Genomic DNA, 17,852 nt, shown 5'->3' with positions numbered 1-17,852 from the left:
TTACACATCTCTGCTAGAAGCCAGATCGTTATCAGTTGCTCCACGGTGCCCTGGTTCGTTTGACACCTGTCCCGCTGCTTCTGTGCGCATGCACGTTTGACCCCGGCGGGCAGGATCGCTCTTGGGCACTCTTCTCCGCGGTCGGTAATTCATTTCCGGTCTCCGCTCTTCATGGAGTGAGATGTCGAGATGCTTGATTCCGCGGAAAGGACACAGACTGCGTTTACGGCTGTTCTTCAGCGAAAACGTTTGCTTGGTTCCGCCACGCACGCGCAGCTGCGCATGCGCACATGAATCCAGGGGATTCCGGCTGTCGAGGCCATTTTTGGTGTATTTCTCCTGCGCGCCTCGCAATTCCCTCGGTTTTTCCTCCTCCGCTCTGTGACCCACAACATCGACAGCGCCTCGCGACTTGGCGCGTGCGCGGGTGCTGCCTGCCCTCGTTGCTGAAGATCTGTTCTCTCGCGGACGGCTTTTCGCGGTCTGCTCGATGCAGGCCACACTAGACGCTACGGTTTGCTCTCGGAATGACTTGTTCACTTTCTCTCCGTAGCTGGACTCCGGCGTATGTGGATCTAATCTCTTCAGTTGTTCTGTGTGAGTGTGTTTCGGTGTTCGCATGGCTGGTTTGCAGACAGAGATCGAGTCAGCCTGCGACGCCGGATCGCCCCCCTCCCCCCCCCCCCGCTCCCGTTTCTCTGTCTCTCCCTTTGCGGTTTCCTTCGTTAGCTCCCTCTCCTGATATCTGTTAGAGGTGCGTCGAGAACTGCAGCAGCTGTTTCTTGCAAGGAGTATCGCAGCACCGAGTGCAGCATGCGGCGGCCAATGAATTAAACCGCGGGTTCCGAGCCGAGCTGAGGTCGAGTCGATCTTGTGTTTTCTGCATTCACGATGGCGACCCCGAAGAAACACCGGGGAGAAGGAACGCGGGGCTTCACTTTGGGTTCATCTGCTCTGTTTTCGGAAAGCGACAGGGACGCTCTGGGCGGCCCTTTTGAGGGGGATGCTCGCGCTCCTGTCTCTTCGCCGTGGTTTTCTCCTTCCTCCCAGTGGCGCCCGTCGCCGCCCGCTTCGTGTCTCTCCCGTGTTTCCCCCACTCTCTCGGCTAGGAGCGTCTCGCGGCTCGGGCGGGCGGCGGCCTCGCCTCGCGCGTCCGTAGAGCGCGACGTGGAGGCCCGCGCCCCTCGGCGAGTCCGCGCCTTTGTCACCTCCGCGGTTCACGGCACTGCGCCAGCCCCTGTGCACTCAGACGACAGGGAAGAAGGCGTGCAGTTTTTTCTTGCTTGCGACGACGAAGGCGAGGCGCCGCTGGCCTGCCTGGCTCGTCCACCTGCCCAGCCAGCCGGCGGCTCGGAAGGCGCCGCGTCTGTAACTCCCCGGCCTCCACTCGCCTCCACGTCACCTCAGCCTTTCGACGGGCCCTCGCCGTTCGCGGCCGCCGCCCCACCCTTCGCGCCCCCGTCTGCCCCCCCTCCCTCATTCTCGTCGTTTCCTTCTGCGCCAAGCCCCTCGCCCGCTGCTGGCGCGTTTAACCAAACGCAGGAGGCGTCACCGGCGCCCGCGGCCTATTCCGCGTACCCTGGGTCTCCGCCGGAGGCTTCGGGGGCGGCTTTCGCGTGTCGCTCAAGAGACGGCGCGGACTCTGCAGAAGCACCCGCGGCGACCTCTGGACGAGGTGAGTCGGCGGGTCAGCTTTTCGTGAACGGCGGCCTCGCGACTTCACACAGAGTCTCCCCCGCCTCGACGTCTGTCGCTTTCCCCGCTGCGCCCGCACCTGAGGGAGAGACGAAGGCCGACGGCGCCGGCGGACGACTCATCTATACGCCGAATGGAGACGCTCTGAGCAAAGCGCGAGGTGGCGAGACGCGCAGTGGAGGCGGCGAAAGGCCCTCTCCCGTTCCGCACCACACCCCGCACGCTTCGCAGGGCGCGGACAACAGGCATGCGTTTTCTTTCCCGGCTTCTTCTGGAATTGCGTCCACGGCCCCGGGGGTACGAGGGGGCGCCGGGGGGGGATCGCCCCCCTTGCGTTGCTGAGTCAGGTGCCGCCCGGCGCTCAGCCTCCGCGGATGTCTCCTGGCCTCGCGGGCGCGTCGGGGCCATCTTCGTCTTCGTCCTCGGCGCCAGGGTCTTTCGCGTCTTTTCCATCTGCCGCCCAGGGCCCGACGTTTGTGCTTGCGGCGCCCACGGAGGCGTGGCGAGCTCCTGAAGGCGCGGCGACGTGTGCCCCCGAAGGCCGGCAAATACAGCCGTCAGCGTCGTCGTTCGCCGCCTCCACCCTTGCTGCCTCTCCGTTCCCGCCTTCGTCTGCAGACGCCTTGACTGCGGGAGCCTCTGTGGCGTCCGCGGCGCACGCCTCGCCCCCCGGCTGCCCTCAGCCTCCTCTCGCTGGAGGCTGCGGCGCGCAGGCGGGCCGCAGCCTCGAGAGTAGCGCGGCGCAGCGGCGAGCGACCCCCCTTCCGCCCTCGTTCCAGCGCTCGCCTCCTCCTTCACAGTTTCCGCCGCCCGCGGAAGCCCAGCCCGCCCCGCGCCCTGCGCCGGCGGCAGACAAAAGGCCCGCGGAAGGAGACGCCGCGGGGCGCGGGCAGGCGATCCATTCGGCGCTGCCGTCTTCGCATTCGGGCGGATCTCTGCCCGCCTCATCCCCGTTTCCTTCCGGTGCGCCTCTCTCGCGTCAGGCGTCGCTTCCGCAGGCTGTCTCTCAAGGCGCTCTGGGGCCGGCTTCGGATCCTTCAGCGGGCGCTGTATTCGCGCGCCCCTCGTTCGCCTCTGGGCCTGCTGTATTCTCTGCGGCAGGAGGCAGTGAGCAAGCGTCATCTCGCGCCTTCACGTTGCCTTCGCCAGACAGCAAGAAGGGCTGCGAGGCGGGAACTTTGAAGCCTGGGTCGCACGGGCCCTTCGGAGGCGCCGCGAAGCCGGGAGCGAAAGCTGCCGCGAAGCCCTCTTTCGCAGGAGCCCTCCCTGCGCGTCCGCCTCCAGCCGCCCCCGCCCAGGGCGCCATCAGCGCCCTCTCGTCGGGTGCGCACGTCATCTCGCACGCCGCGGCTTTGCCGATCGCGAAAGGTTATCATCCGCCTGTGCCGCCGACTGTCTGGCATCCCCACAAGCCTGTGGGAGACTCTCACGCAAGCCCAAGTGCCGGCGGAGGCAAGAAAGTCGCGTTCGCGGCTGCGGCAGGAGCGGCGCATGCAGCAGGGTTGAGTGGTGCGACGGGGGGAGCGGGCGCGTCGCGTTTGCCTTCCCACGTCTCCCACGGGGCCGAGGGCGGGGAGCGAGCCGGCGCAGGCCTCGAGTTTCTGCTGCCCTTCTCCCGCAGAGCGCCTCCGCGTACGCCCGATGAAGCGATCGTCGCGCACGCCGCGACGCTCGCCATGGCTGCGGAGAAGCAGACGCTGGCGTCGCCGCTCTCAGGCCTGTTCCCGCGGGCGTTGTCGCCGACGTCTCTGGGCCCCGGGGAGAGGCCAATGGGCGCCGGCGAGGGGGACGAGGACGAAGAAGGCGCGAAGGCGCGCGTCGCGGCGTTCGAGACGGAGCTGCCGCCCATCGAGTTTCTGCCGTCGATTCCCCGACTTCTCCACGTGTTTGACTACGTTGGAACGTCGCTCCTTCAAAAGACCCTCCAGGATGACGCCGGGCTCCCTCCGAAGCCTTGCAGCACGGAGCGGGTCTCAAAGCTTGGCGGCGCCGGAGACGAAAGTGGGGAAAAAGGGGGCCCGGCGAGGCCGGCTCCGTCTGGTGCAGCGGGCGAGAACAAGGCCGCCGAGGCAGCCGCGAATGCAGCAAAGTGTGCCGCCTCCAAGTCGAGTGCGACTGCCACGGCAGCGTCCGCATGCTGCGCTCTTCCTCCGCCCTTCCCACCTCCCGTTTCTTCCCTCTTGGCGCCTCCACAGCCTCCCGTCGGCGGCCTGGCCGGCGGGCCGTTCCCGCCGTCGACCGCGGTCGCGCCTCTGGCTCTGCTCGCCGCGGCCGTGGATCCGGGGTGTCTCCTGGAAGGCCCCGTCGCGGGGAGACACCCGAGTTCAGACGCGTGCGAGGGGCGGCTCCACCTTCATGCGCTGCTCCAGCCCAGGGGGTCGAGATGCGCAGGCATCGCGCGCGAAGAGCGCGCGAGAGAGTTCGTAGATTGCGTGCCTTCACGCTTCGCGGCACCTCTGGGTGGCGATGGCGAACGAGCTTCAGCGCATCCGGGCGACGCCGCGGGCCCTTCGCCGGAGGCCGTTGAGGGCTGCGGCTGCGAGGAGGCGGAGTTCTGGGTGGCGGCGCGTTTTCTGATTCCCCCGGAACGCAGCCTCGCTGTTGTAAATCTAGATCTGAAGCGGGCGTGCGGCGCCGCACTCTTTGAGCAGATTCGTCGGAAGATCGAGGCTGACGCAGCGGCCGCAGATGCAGCAGAGCCCAAATCCGCGAGCGCTGTAGGGAGCGTGCTGCCGCCGTCAAGCGGAGCGTGCAATGCGGGAAAACTGAGTTCGGGCGAGCGCGGCGGCGGCGGCGCTTCCAAGTGCGAGCCGCACGGAGAGGAGGACTCTGCGAAGACCCCGTCGGGAAGGGATGGACTAGATGCTGAAGGCGCGAAACACCCTGAAGACGCAGCCGCTGGGGCAGACGAGACGCCCGTCAATGGAGCGGCCGCGAGCGAGCCTTCGACGGTGGGGGCTGTGCCGCCGGATGCCTCCTCTTCCGCGGCCTCTTCGTTGAGCCTGAAAGCAGGCCGCAAGGCGAACAGACCCCGTCCAGAGATCCCGCCGCCAGAGGATGTCCTGTGGAACATCGTGGACTGGCAAGACGCCGTCGACGCGCTCTGCGTGGCTTGGCTCGCCGACTCAGGGCTGCCGCCGACTCTTATTCTTCCCTCGGTGCCCGCCGCGGCCTCACACGCGGACGCCTCGCTTCCTTCGCACGAGCGGTATCTGCGCCGGCAGCCCGCCACGTGCTTGGCCTCCACGGACAAGCGCTGGTGGACGTCGACGCCCGCGCCTGGCAAGGCGAGCGACAACGGCGCCGGCTCTGCGCCGAGTGCCGCCGAGGCGGAGCCGGCCCCCCTCGACGGGACTACGGGGAAGCAGGAGGAAGAAGGCTCGCAGGCTGCCTCCTCGCCTGCGAGCGCGACGGTAGCAAGGCCTTCCAAGCGGACTGGGAAGGAGAGCGAAGACGCCGAGGAAGAGAGCGAAAGACTCGACGACGCCCCAAGGTTCGTCTGGTTGGTCGCCGTGGCGAAGCTTCTCGCGGCAGACGTCAGGCGCCAGTTGGCGCGGGCTGCGGAGAGAGAAATAGACTTCACCTGCCTCGCGCAAATGGCGGCCGCCCTCGAGCGCGAAGACCGCGAGAGGAGACAGTGCGCAAGGCTCCAGCGGGCGCGAGCGCCGTCGGAGACAGGGGTCGCGGCCAGCGTAGGCGTGGCACGGGAGGGAGAACGTGAAGCATCCGCCATTTTGAACCGAACTCGTCAAGGAAGTGGAACAGAAGCAAGAGAGGTTGAGCATCGGGTTGCAGGCAGCAGCAACGCGACTTTGGCAGCTCTTGGAGGCAAGGGAAGCTGCACGCCCTCTGCGGCAGCGACTGAATCGCCGCATGCAGCGGAGAGCTTATCAAGCTCTCTGGCGTCTCCCAGCTCTTCGTCGGCGTCTTCCTCCTCCACTTCGCCGTGGTCTGCTTCTGTCTCTTCGCTGTCGGCCTCCTCGTCGCCCCCCCCTGCGGCTGTCGCTGGCGAGGGCGCTTCTTCGGCCTCGGCCTTTGGGGCCTTCTCGCCGTCGCCCTCCTTGCCGAGTACTGGGTCGGCAGCTTTTTCTTCGCCTTGCGTGCATGCGCGCTCAACGCCCCCCACAAAGCCAGTCCCTCAGTCTTCTCTGGCGAGTTGCGGCCTCTCTGCGGCTGCATCCTTGCCTGCCTCGGCGGCCGCGTTCTCCGTCTCGCTCTCTTCTCTCCTGTCGGCCTTCGCATGCACGATCGAGATCGACGTGCAGGACGGCCCGAGCGAGACGCGCATCGACGACAGATTTCGGTGGGATCTTCGCCACGGAGACGACTCCATTCTCGCCTACTGCCAGCAGCTCGCACTCGACTGCTCCCTCTCGGCGCCGCTCGTGGCGCTCTACCGCCTGGCCTTCCACAGAAGTCTCGAACGCCACAAGCGCGAGCTCGTCTCCGAATATAAGCCGCAGCTCCGGCGATTCCATTGGGCCCGCGGCCTCGCGCCTCCGCTAGCGGCGCTCTCTGGGAAGTCTTTGTCAAGCGGCGCGGCAGCGCCTACCGACCTGCGTTGCGGAGACAGACACCCGAGAGAAGATGGCGCAGGCGAGGGCCTCAGGGGGCTACCTCGAGTCCCATGTGGAGGAGGCAGACTCTTCTACAAGCCCAACAGGTGAGAGGCGGGACGTAGAGACGACCACCAGGTTCTGTGGAAGTTGGAGAACCAGGTGGCGGCTTCTTCAGCTTAGCACTGACCTGCTGGCGTGGGCTTTACGATCGAAAACGAGACACTCAAGCGTGTCCCCTACGGGTATGTGTGTGTATGAGAAGGAAGGCTTTCGCGTCTCTTGGTCCTGCCCATTTCGTTCATCTCTGCCTCTTCATCTTTTCTTCTTCAGCCTTCGCCTCTGCCTCTGTCACCATCGGTCGTCCGGTTGTGTGTTTTTGCTGCAGAGATCTTTGCGGCGAGGGCGCCAGCGGCTTGGCCTCTTCGCAGTCCGCGAGTCTTCTGCTCCCGTGGTCGGCGTCTCTCGTCTCCTTCCGCCGCACGCAGCCCGCAGCTCCGCGCTCGCTTCTGCTGCCTTCTGCACCGGCTGCGCGGCTTCCGCCCTCCTCTCTCCAAGGCCCGCGCCGCGCTCTCGTCGCCTCCTCTGCGGTCGCTCCGCACACCGCCCTGGAGCGGCTGCCCGACCCGTACCTCGGCGCCCCGCTCGCTGTCCCCGACGCTGGGCCTTCGGACCCGTCGTCGGGCGCGACGGGCGCTGCTGCTGCGTGTGGCCTCTCGCGCGAAGGCGGCGGAGGGGGGGGTTCAGCCAGTGCGGAGAGCGGCAGTGCGGTGTCCAGCGGCGAGTGCAGCGGGGAGAGAGAGTTGCTGCGGAGGGCGGCGTGGCTGCAGAGCTTCGCAGAGAGAGACGCAGACCGCCACGGCGACGCAGGCGACCTCCACGCGAGCCACGCAGGCGAGTTCGGGCCGCATATTCTGCGGGGCGCTGAGGCCGCAGCTTGGCCGGGGAGGAGAGGATGGCACAAGAGGAGACGAAGGTGATCTCGCGGGGTTCCGCCTACGCGTTGGCAGTTCTCATGTCGTCATCCGCCTGCTGCGGTCTTGTTGCGTCTCCTGTTTCGCCCGCGTGGATGTAGTAGAAACCGTCTCCTCGAACTCCTGCAGCGCTCGTGAGAGCGGCGAGCTGTCGAGTGTTTTCAGAATTGGAGAGAGAGAGGGGAACGACATGCTGACACCGACAGGCTGAAGCGGAAGTGCGGCTCGGGAGTGAAGCATGCGCGCCTACGCAGGAAGCAGCTGCGAGGCCGCGGACGTCGCGGTCGCCCGTCAACTGTCGTCTTTCGCGCATTCTCCCCCTTTGCTGGCTGTGCGTCCTCTTCGCTTTGCACATTCTTCGCGACGCCTCGCACTCAGCCGCTTGAGCGAGGCAGAGGCCCAGCGGCTCGCGTGCTGGGTGCGTCTCTCCCGGGCGCCGGCGCGCCCCTCTTGACACTGCGGGCGAGCGTGATGGTGGACATTCGTCTGCTGCGTTTCTGGTTGTCCTGTTTCCCGTCACGCCGTTCGTCGCGCGTGCGATTCGACGTCTGCTTGTCCCTCCTCTCCTTCGGGTGAGCATCGTGTTTTTCGGCTCTCCACGGTCGCCCTCTGCGTGGGGCGGCTGCGAACTCAAGCAGGGTAAATTATTCCCCATCTAGGGGGAAGTGCGTGCTCGGCCGACTCCAAGTGCCCAGGAGGCCTGTGGCTTTCCGTTGGCACGCCTCATGTTCTTCGGCGAGAGCTATACTGCGCTTAATCTCGCTGCGACACTCTGACTACCCGCCTGCTAGTAGAAAATGCTGAAAGGGCGTTGGTGTGCCTCTTTGCTCAGTCATGGAGCTTGCAGGAGATGGACGCAAAACCGTTTAGGGAGCCACCGCGCTTCAGAGTATAGCTCCCTGCAACCGCGCACGCGTCGATCTCGATGCAGCAAACAGCTATAATAAGAGGAATGTGCCCGTGGAAGGAAGCCCCGCGAGCCGATGGTAGATTCAGGGAAGGGTCAGCGACCCCGGCACGGGTACAACGACTTATTTTGTGAAACTTCATTTACTCTAGGTAAGATAGAGCGTTTATAAATAGTTACAGCGCTCTAAAGTCCACCTCTAAAATCTCTCAGGGTCTCGTTCTACGACAGTGTCCGATGCGCCTCCAAAAGAGCCCTCGCGTGCGGCGAATTCCTCAAGCGTTTCCTCGCTCGCCGCCTTCTAGGGAGTTCTCAGCTGCCTCACTCCTTGCCTCGTTGCTGCCAAAGCAGTCGCCTGCGAGCAGACACTTCAGTTTTTGTGTCTACGCGCGAGGCCCGAAGTCCACCGAAAGCGCCTACCATTCTACGAAACAGCCACCGCAGCTCTGAGTGACATGTCTGCCTGTGAACGCCGCACCCGGCGTCTGCTGTCGCCGAAAGGGTTCAGAGTTCAACGCAGTGCATCTCATGCCGTGGAGCTGAGCTCCGCTTTAGGGTTCGTTCGTTTTGCACTCGCGTCTCTAGTATGTGTGAAAAGGATTACATCGAAGGAGCTGCGACGAACGGGGGGTAACGCAGCACGGCTGACTCCTGGAACCAAGCACGTGCCGAGGTGACGAAAAAGCGGAAGTGTGTGTAGTGGCAGAGGCGCGATAGCTTCTACAGTCAGCTGTTGGCGTATTCGCCCACAGGCACGTGATCAGGGTGCCGAGGTACGGATAAATGCGCTCACGTATACGGCCACGCATACACACCCCTGAGGAGACTATACATATATATAGTCATACAAATGCATATATATATATATATATATATATATATATATATATATATATATATATATATATATATATATATATATATATATATATATATGAGCGAGTGCGTGTGGATGCGGCTCGACTCAAAATTGCTGGCGATGCGCAAGACGAGACCATGCATGTGCAGGACGAGCGAATGCGTCTCACCGGGAGGACACAGCTGCGGCGTCGTAACCTGGCGCCTCAAAAACATACAGGCATTCATATGCACGCGCGTACAAATATAAATAAATACATATATAAATGTAAAATGTGTAGAGACAGCCATAGCGATCCTGGCGTGCCGTTAACGGGGGAACAGCCGGGACGCAACAAGGGATATCCGGACGTCAAGAGACCCAGGATCGATGCGGCTGTGTCCTTCACCCTCACTAACATCATGCTACGTGCATCACCCATGCACACATGCTACATACAAATAGGGACACAGGCGAAGAAACAACTGACCATTGGCGACAGGGTCGCGCAGAAGTGGCCGCATGCGTGATTCGTTTCAGACTGGTATGTCTTCCCGTGTCACGGCGTACATCAGACCACCAGATGCGCCCGCTGCCTCGTGGAGATCTGAGCCAGTAACGGCGGAGAACAACAGAACCCACGAAGCCCGGGAAAAAGGGAGACCGCTGGTGCTCACTGAAAGACGAGTGCCCACGAAAGCAGAACTCCGAAGAAAAAGAAGACACATGAAGTGTTTCTCCCTTCCCCTCTGACGACCGAGCCCAGAAGCCTCTTGTCGTCGCGTCATCCATCCCCTGACGCACCACATCAGCGAAATCTCCTTTTCGGTCCCTGCGCAAAGCAACGGCAAGTGCGGCTACGCAGACTCGAGGCGCGCAGGCAGCAGGCGCTGCAGGCCAGAATACTCAGCGAACGTCGTCTCTCTCTGCCCGTCTCAACTTCGCTCGCCCCCAGAGAGCGAGGCGCGCATGCGATGCATGCAAGTCCCATGGAGGTACGGGCGCCAAACCTCTGTCTCTGTCGGACGGTCTTTGTGCGGGCGTGGCTTCCGCTCTCTCACGCCCGCACAAAGACCGGCACGGGACGAGCGCGAACGATTCGTCATCCTTGGGCACCGCGCGCGGCGCGCAACGAAGATGCACACCGGCTACAGGCATTTTGCGACTCTGGCGCATGTGCAGGCCGGACACCCTGTGCCAGGCGATGGCTTAGCTGCGCGTCTCTGTTCTCGCGCTCTCCCGCGAGACAAGGCCCCTGAGGACAAGCCTCTCTGGTCGGGCTGCTGTGGCCTGGAAGGCAAATCTCACCTGCGACGCGCCGCGCGCGCCAGCGTAGCCGCACCTTCGCCAGCGCGGCGGCGCGCTGCAGCGCTCTGTCGCGCGCGGCACGAATTTGAGTTCCTCCGCTTCGCGGGGCCGCTGCTGCCAGTGCACGGCGCCAGGATCGCCTTCAGCCTCACTCCTATATCGATTCTCGGGAGGGCGCGCTTCCTGCGTGACCGGCGCCACAATGGCGTGTCACAGATGGACGTGCTCACTCGACGAAGCGGAGGTCGTGGAACTCTCGCTTGGGGCGATACGCAGCCTGCGAGACAAACCCACAACGAACCGAAACATCAGCAAATACAGAAGCCAGGCGGCAGCTGAGTTCTCAGGAACTGGCTACACGCCTGAACAGGGACACGCCACACCCTAGACCTCACGACAAAACGTGAGAACTAGGCGTAAAACGACAGAGGGGAAAGGCAGGTCCGCATGAGAGGGCGAGAGTTCTCCAGTCGCGCAAAGTCGGCGAATCCCGATATCAAGGCAGGCCACGACAGGACGGCGGCGTGCGGCACGAAGAAAAACGAAATCCAAACACAGAGGGCGCGCGCAGCCGCCGGCCGACGCGCATGCATCGTGAACGCGCGTCGCATCCACTACGGGCCGCACAGAGTCGACACGACTCCGAGACTAGGCCAGTGAATGCCTCCAGACACATGCAAAAGCGCCTCACCTTAACTTTGTTGAAGACGCGCTCGAGAGCCTCGCAGTACTGGTCTCTGAGCTGCAGCCAAACAAGCACCCAGAAGGGAAAGCTCCGAGGTATGAAAAAACTGCAGCGACGGTCAGTGCTTCGACAGCGAGCTCCATACGTTGGTGGCGGAGACGCGCACATGCTGATTGCCCTGCGGAGGGGCCCGTCGAGGCTGCTCATCCACGACGCGCCTATTCAAGCCAGGCCTCGACAGTCGAGCCGCGCATGCGTCCCGCTCTTTGTATACGTATATACTTACCGATACATACTCGCGTGTGTCGGCGCATCCTCCCAGCCCCTCCCCCCATCGCCCCACCGGCGAGCGAGTCGCTAGGCGTCGCTCTAGTCCTTGTGGCGCTCGGTCTCCCCATGAACTCAGGCACGAAGCAGAAAGGGAAGGACAAAATGTAGGAAGGCACAGCATGACAAGGCCGGACGCAGCTGGCCTTCGTGAGGCGATCCACGTTGACTGCGAGCTCCGGCCGACGCGGAAAAGCGAAAGACTGCATGCGCAAGTCCCCGCACGTCCGCCGAGGCGAGCGCAGCACGACGAAGGTTACAGCGGGGAGACACCCCGCGAATCCACGCGGCCGACGGCAGCGGCAGCGACCTACCCTGGCGATGTCGTCGTCTGTGGGGTTCTCCGTCCTCGCGCAGGCGATCGGGTCTCCAATCATCGTGAAGGTCGGCACGCGCCGGGGCAAAAACAGCTGGAAGGCGCCGCGGCCTGGCACAGCGAAACAAACAGACACTCTCGTTCCTTCGTGGAGAGAGAGGCACACACAGTGCCGCGAACCGGTTGGTCGGAATGCCGTCCACGCATCTATAAATACACAGTCTCCCAGATGAAGAAGTCTCTTACATCCCTACACAGCACTCCCAGAGGATCAGATGAATAGAGATAGAATGTCTCGCCTCTATTCAGACGAGACCTGGCACTCGCTGCTCGGCCGCCACATCAAGCAAGAAAAGACGCATATGTCTGGAACGGTTCGTTTTCTCACTGGACAGTTCGTTCGAAATGTAGCTCCCGATGCAGGTACATGCTATCACCGCCATGCAGCCGGCCGGCCCCGCACATGTCACTAGTAGAGAACACGATGGTGTCCCCCGCTAGAAGCTGCGGGTCGAGGGGGGGTACGAAGTCACTCAGCAACGTACCGAAGAAGATGGGGCATGAAAACCCGAAGATCTTCATCGTTTTTTCGCTCAGTGTCTTCGCCAACGGCGTCTTCAGCACCGTGTACAAGTCGTTCTCTCCCAAAGAGTAAACCTGCGCATATAAATTGTGTACAGATTGCGATGGATCTTATCCTTGACCCTCAGTATTTTTGCAGTTACGAACACGTACCTAAACAAACAAGCAAGGGTTATATTGTCTGTGAATGAAAATAAATCTGTTATTTACCCACGCCTCGCATGAAGCGTGCAAGCTGTGACAGGCGCGCACGCGGGTCGAGCGCCAACCCTAAACCCTAACCCAATTAGTCAACGGTAAAAGCCTGGACCCTTCTCCTAAACACGCTCACATTTGAATCTGCAGACAAATAATTACAAACATACATATATATACATACGTGAGACCGTATGAAAGTTCTCACTGGCACGCATGTTTTGCCGCATCCCTGCTGCGTCCCCTGTGCATATACGACGGCGGGGGGTCTGCCGGACGTGTGGCTCGGCCGCCACGTCGTTCTGAGAAGAACCGCCACCAGCACATGCAACGGGAGATACCGAATACGGCATGCATCCAGGTCTAATTGTGTCTCAGCCGGCCCACCGGAACGACGGAGGCGCCTGTGCGCAGCGCCAACTCAAAAAAGCCTTTTCTCTTCTTCAGGACCAGATCATTCTTGCCCTCCTCTGCGAGGAAGGCCTCTCGCCCGCCCCCGACGACTAGAACAACTGCCTTGCCCTTCTCCTTGCTGCGCGGAAGACACGCAGACAGTCCGCAAATGCCGTTCATGGCCACAGACACAAAGCCATTGTCCCCGTATACGGATATACAGTGCAACGCATATGCAAACGCCGGATCCGCAGCGTCTTGTAGGCATGCACAAATATTAGTATGTATATCATATTCGTGGGTCGTGGAGTTCAAGTATGCGACCCTTTCGCGCTCGCCGAATCAACAACCGACCTTTCGAGGACGTTCAGGAGGGTCTTCTTGCTGCACGAGATGAAGCCCATCAACTGCAGAATGTGCCGAAAGAACGGCGTGCGCATGTTTAGTTCGAGTGTAGCCACTCGGAAGTCCAAGCCTGGAAAGAAACGCAGGCGGGGATCTGACAAAGGCTCCTGTCGGCAGCTCCCCCTCACACGCTAGCACGCCCCTATGCAGGCGTATATATATCATATATGGATATAGATATATGTACAGATATACATATATCTATATCTATATATGATATACAACTGCACATGCATACACCTACGCGTAGCGTTGTCTGTAGTGTACGCCGTCACGTCCCGCAGGACTGTGTGGCACATAAACGTATCCTGTTTAGGCTTCACACGCCTAGTCAAGCGCGCCGGCCTCTCGAGACAGAGTGTCTGTCCCTAAAGCCTGAGCCCTAGCGAGCAAACGACGACGGCGCACGTCCGCCCCAAACCCATGAGGCCGTCCCGCCCTAGCTCGGCAGAAGCGACTTCCGCGGGGTTCGCCTACCGGGCATGAGCGCAGCCAAATCGTTCTCGGGCCGCCTCGATCTGCCCGCGAACTGGCCGCAGCACGAGAAGCTGAAAACGCCGTGCTGCGGAGGGACAACGCACACACGCGGCTCTCTCGAACTGCCCCCTGCGAAAGCCTCGGAGCGCGCACAGGGCACCACCTAGCAGGCCGAATGCAAACTCTCTCCCCAACTCTGGCTAGCCATACCCGCGTAAGAGACACAAGCAGTGAAGGCTCACGCGTGAGCGAAACGCGAGAAAGGCGGCGCCCGAAACGGATTCAGTCGCAACGCAGCTTCGAGCGCATTAGGCAAACTGGCGGGCGGAGTGCAGTTGACAGTATAGCACGCGCGAAGAAGCCTGGAGCTGCTGCCGGTTTTTAGCGAACACGCAGACGAAGGGCAGCTTTCACGCATCTGACAGACGGCGCCTGTCGCCCTTTGAACACCTGGGAGCTGACGCCCGCGGCCGACGCCCACGCCGCGCCCGGGGCCCGGGACAGGAGTAGCTCCTCACGAGAGGATCTCACCGGATGAAAGCCGAAGAGGTAGTTTTTATCCGTGGGAAACGGCGTGGCGGGCGTCTCCTTCAACAGCGTAAACGGGAAGTACTCGCCGACGAACGTCCAAATGGACATGGTGCGCACCTGGCGGGGCATTGGCAGAACGCGGACACGACTACGAGGTTAGAAAGGGGGAGTGGAAAAAAGCGTCTCGAGCTCTCCCGCGCAGAAGGGAGGGACCCACGAGGCGCGTCGACCCTCTTTACACCGCCAGCACTTCACTTACCCATTCCGAAGGCCACCCTAGGCGCCTGCCAAAGGTGTCCGCGAGGCACACGCACCAGAGGGCGTAGGGCACGTACCACCACGCCACGCGGCGGAGATGCAGCAGACAGAAGAGGTTGAGAAACAGGCAGGTGAGCAGCAGAGACGACAGGATCCGCGTGGCGATGTACGAGCGAATGCGAACCAGCAGCGGCGGTTGCTCCTGAGCGGGGAGAACACCCGCGCGCGGGTAGGGCTTCTCGCGGTTCGTCCGCCACACCGTCGGGAAAAATAGCGCATGCACGACGTACAGCGCGACGAACACCGGTGAGACGACGACCAGCAGGAAGCGACCGAGCTCCGCCCACATCTTGGCGTGGTAAAAAGTCCCAAAAACGACGCGCGACGCGGGGCAAGACACCCGCAGACAAGAAAGGGGACTCGCGCAAAGAAAGAAACTGAGGTAACCGAGCAGCAAGCGAGCAGGAGAGGCAGGCGAATCGACGCACGAGACTAGGGTGAGGGGCGGGGCTGGGCGAGCCGACGTCAGAAGCCGAAAAAGGCACCGCTGGAGGGAACGCGCCACAGCTGACGAAGACGCAAACAAAAACGCCTTCGGGGCTAGCGTGGTCGCCTGCGAGCTCGCGTGCGCGCCCGTGACGCCTGTGTCCCTTCCGAGCGGGCAAACCCAATACACAATGGAAACGCAACGCGACAGAAACACTCAGGGTAGGCACGTCAGCCAAGGCGACGAAAGTGCTTTCCTAGAGGAGGGCACTCCTGCGGGGGCTAGGATTGGCGCTCGACACGGTATCCTGGGATAATCGACGTGGGCCGCACAGCCTCCAACAGACAATCCATAGCTGTAGCCCTCGCCACGTGGTTCATCCAATAGCAGTCCAGGTCCACTGTTGTGCGCGAGCGAATCCACAAGGAACTGGAGACGTTGCTGGTCCGCTGCCTCTCTCAGCTGCACTGGAGGATTCCAAGGCCCTGCCCCAAGTCCGGATTCTCTCTCCCAAGCGTCCTTCAGTTCGAAACTCTGAGGCCTCAGCATCTCCTCCGCTCAGGCCGCGCTCCACGCGTTTCGCCTCGCTCTGCCGAGTCCGCCTCGGCAACTCGAAGCGCATGCGTTCTCGAACGCCTCGGGTGAAGCGACGGCAGTGTGGAGACAGCCCGCGTGCAGACTGGACAGCACGAAGCGAATGAGCGCACAGAGCGTGAAGCGGCGCTGGTCATGTCCGACAACCTGTCCGCCCACGAGGCTGCGGTGCCTGCTGATCGCACTGGTAAGAAGTTCGAAAGACGAGGAACGAGAGAAAAAAAATGGCAGTTTTGCGCTGCAGTCGCGCGACTCGACGAGGCTTCTGCGGAAGAACACGACACTATGCAGAGAGAAAGAAATGCAGACGCGCATCTGCTTTGTACGGATCCCGCCGACCCAGAGCCACCGTGGACGCAGGGGGGCGGGGAGAGGGGTGGGGATGAGTTTGGGTAGGGGGCTTTCTTCACTCAGACCCGAAGGACACGTTCCCCGGACTTGCCCAAAGTACAGACGAGGATTTCATGCCACACAGGGCGGTCGCACTCTATTCGGCCGTGCGCAGGCGTCCACAAGCCTTTGATCTAACGGCACTTGGCAGTCTGCGTTCCCCTGGAGCAAGAATGAGGGCAGTGCCATGGCAGGAAGCGAGGCAGAAGGAGGAAAGATTACCCGATTTGGCTGGCTTCCGGCCGTTGTGTACGTCTTCCACTTCCACTGTACCGTGCATGAGACCACTAGTCGTTCGCATTCCAGACTCCGGCCTGGGGAAAACCCGCGTGGTTCCGCCGGTCGTGACACGGAGACGAGAAGGTCACTCAGTACGAAATTACGCACCGCGGGCGAGGTAGCCGCCCAACAAGGCAGTTCGTAAGAGTGAAAGTGAAAACAAGGGAGGTCGTGGGGCGAGTCAGAGTGAAGAGGTAAGGCCAGACGCCTGTCTCGCAGCACAGGTTCCCGGAGATGTACGGGTAGCCTGCCACTAAAGCTACCGGGGAAAAGCACTAGCGAGACACGCCAGAGTCAGCAATGCGGAGGCAAACCACTCAGAAGTTCGCACAGCTTAGAAAACCAGAATAATAACGTATTGGTAGTTAACCGACACGGAAAACGTGCAGTTTGTGTACGTGGCCCCGCACAACTGGTCGCCCAGAAAGTTTGAATGCCACTCGAGACGAAGGCTGTGTTGGAGACACAACCCGTTAACAGCAGCCAAAGGCAGGCGGACTGTCCCTGTATAGCTCCTTTCACGAGTTGCCCCTCCACGACCGTCGGTGCCTTTGTTTAGAGAAGAGAAGCAGGAATATAAATGGCGAAAAAGGTTATCAAAGTCCGCGTCGGTACCTGAAGCTACCGCAAGGCTGCTTTCCGCGCGTTTGTAGCTGTCTCCGAGCTGCGAGACAGATGCGCGTGCACGTGGTCACGAGTTGGTGCAGTGGTTTTTCATGTATAAGCCGCAGTTTGCAGAAAAAGATGAAAACATTCAACTTGCACCTCGAAAACGCAGTTAGAAAACTCGACTGCCCCTACTTCAAGAGATTCCTGCGTCACGTGAAACCGCTATCGCCAAGATCCAAACTCCCGAACTCGCGCCCAAAGCCGCGGGGCCGGAGACAACTTCTGTCGGCAGAGGCCTGTAAAGCGGAAAAGCGGGACACCTTCTAATTGAATGTGGAAATGCATACAGTACTATAGTTTCTATGCGTTTTCTTCGCAGTGCTACAGCTGCTGCGCAAATCCCGCAAGTGCAAATGACCCCGCCGTTTATACCCCGGAACTCAACATACGATAACGGGAAAATGTCGAGTTCTAGTTAAGGACATTTACACCTCAAACAGTAAAATATTTCGCTGCGCAGACCATCTCGAGCCGTGCGAGACAGTCATGTGCACGTCACGAGACTATACTTCAGCAAGGACCTGTTTTCGGCGTGCAGCGACCTCCTCTCCGGAGTGTCGGGGTTGACACGTTGCAACAAGTGTCATGAGGTACTGTTGCTGGCAATGATACCCTGCATAACCATAGAAAACCAGTTTAAAAAACGAGAATTGGAGGGCCATCGGCACATGGAGAAAAGCAACAACCTAGTCTCCATGACGAAAGCTTCCACTGCGGACAAACGGTAGTCTGGCAAAAAGATTGCTAAGTAGTATCCCCATATAAAAAGCCTTTGCTTCTGCTCTAGCGACTAAAAGCTGCGCCTGGTACAATGAACCAGGGGGCAATGAACCGGGGGGATAAATAGGTACACGACTCGCCAGCCACCCAGAAACGTTTGGGCCCATGCTGTCAGTATACTCCGGGATACACGCCGCACCATGGTGGAGCTGAGTACCGCCCTCGAAGGCCATAGAACTGACTCCCAAATTCATAGGAATGATAGA

General features: G+C 61.2%; 3 protein-coding genes across 3 annotated transcripts; 1 reads left to right on the top strand and 2 right to left on the bottom strand.

Annotated features, from left to right (window-relative positions):
- On the bottom strand, nt 1–621 carry BESB_060260 (uncharacterized protein; the record flags this gene model as incomplete). Its single annotated transcript, XM_029364440.1, has 1 exon — nt 1–621. One exon carries the CDS (start codon nt 619–621, stop codon nt 1–3), a length of 621 nt encoding a protein of 206 aa, XP_029219148.1.
- A 270-nt stretch (nt 622–891) lies between these two features.
- Nucleotides 892–7,231, top strand: BESB_060250 (uncharacterized protein; the record flags this gene model as incomplete). Its single annotated transcript, XM_029364439.1, has 3 exons — nt 892–1,992; nt 2,061–6,358; nt 6,640–7,231. 3 exons carry the CDS (start codon nt 892–894, stop codon nt 7,229–7,231), a joined length of 5,991 nt encoding a protein of 1,996 aa, XP_029219147.1.
- A 3,273-nt stretch (nt 7,232–10,504) lies between these two features.
- Nucleotides 10,505–14,796, bottom strand: BESB_060240 (dgat2l1-prov protein; the record flags this gene model as incomplete). The annotated part of the gene is made up of 9 exons (XM_029364438.1): nt 10,505–10,555; nt 10,970–11,020; nt 11,605–11,717; nt 12,152–12,263; nt 12,771–12,915; nt 13,131–13,251; nt 13,659–13,743; nt 14,190–14,306; nt 14,449–14,796. The coding sequence occupies 9 exons, from the start codon at nt 14,794–14,796 to the stop codon at nt 10,505–10,507; spliced, it is 1,143 nt and encodes a 380-aa protein (XP_029219146.1).
- Nucleotides 14,797–17,852: the final 3,056 nt, after the last annotated feature.

This window comes from Besnoitia besnoiti, chromosome V (genome assembly GCF_002563875.1).
Source record: "Besnoitia besnoiti strain Bb-Ger1 chromosome V, whole genome shotgun sequence".
Taxonomy (NCBI): Eukaryota; Apicomplexa; class Conoidasida; order Eucoccidiorida; family Sarcocystidae; genus Besnoitia; species Besnoitia besnoiti.
The sequence above is the reverse complement of the archived record's forward strand: the minus strand, read 5'-3'. Positions and strand labels throughout refer to the sequence as shown.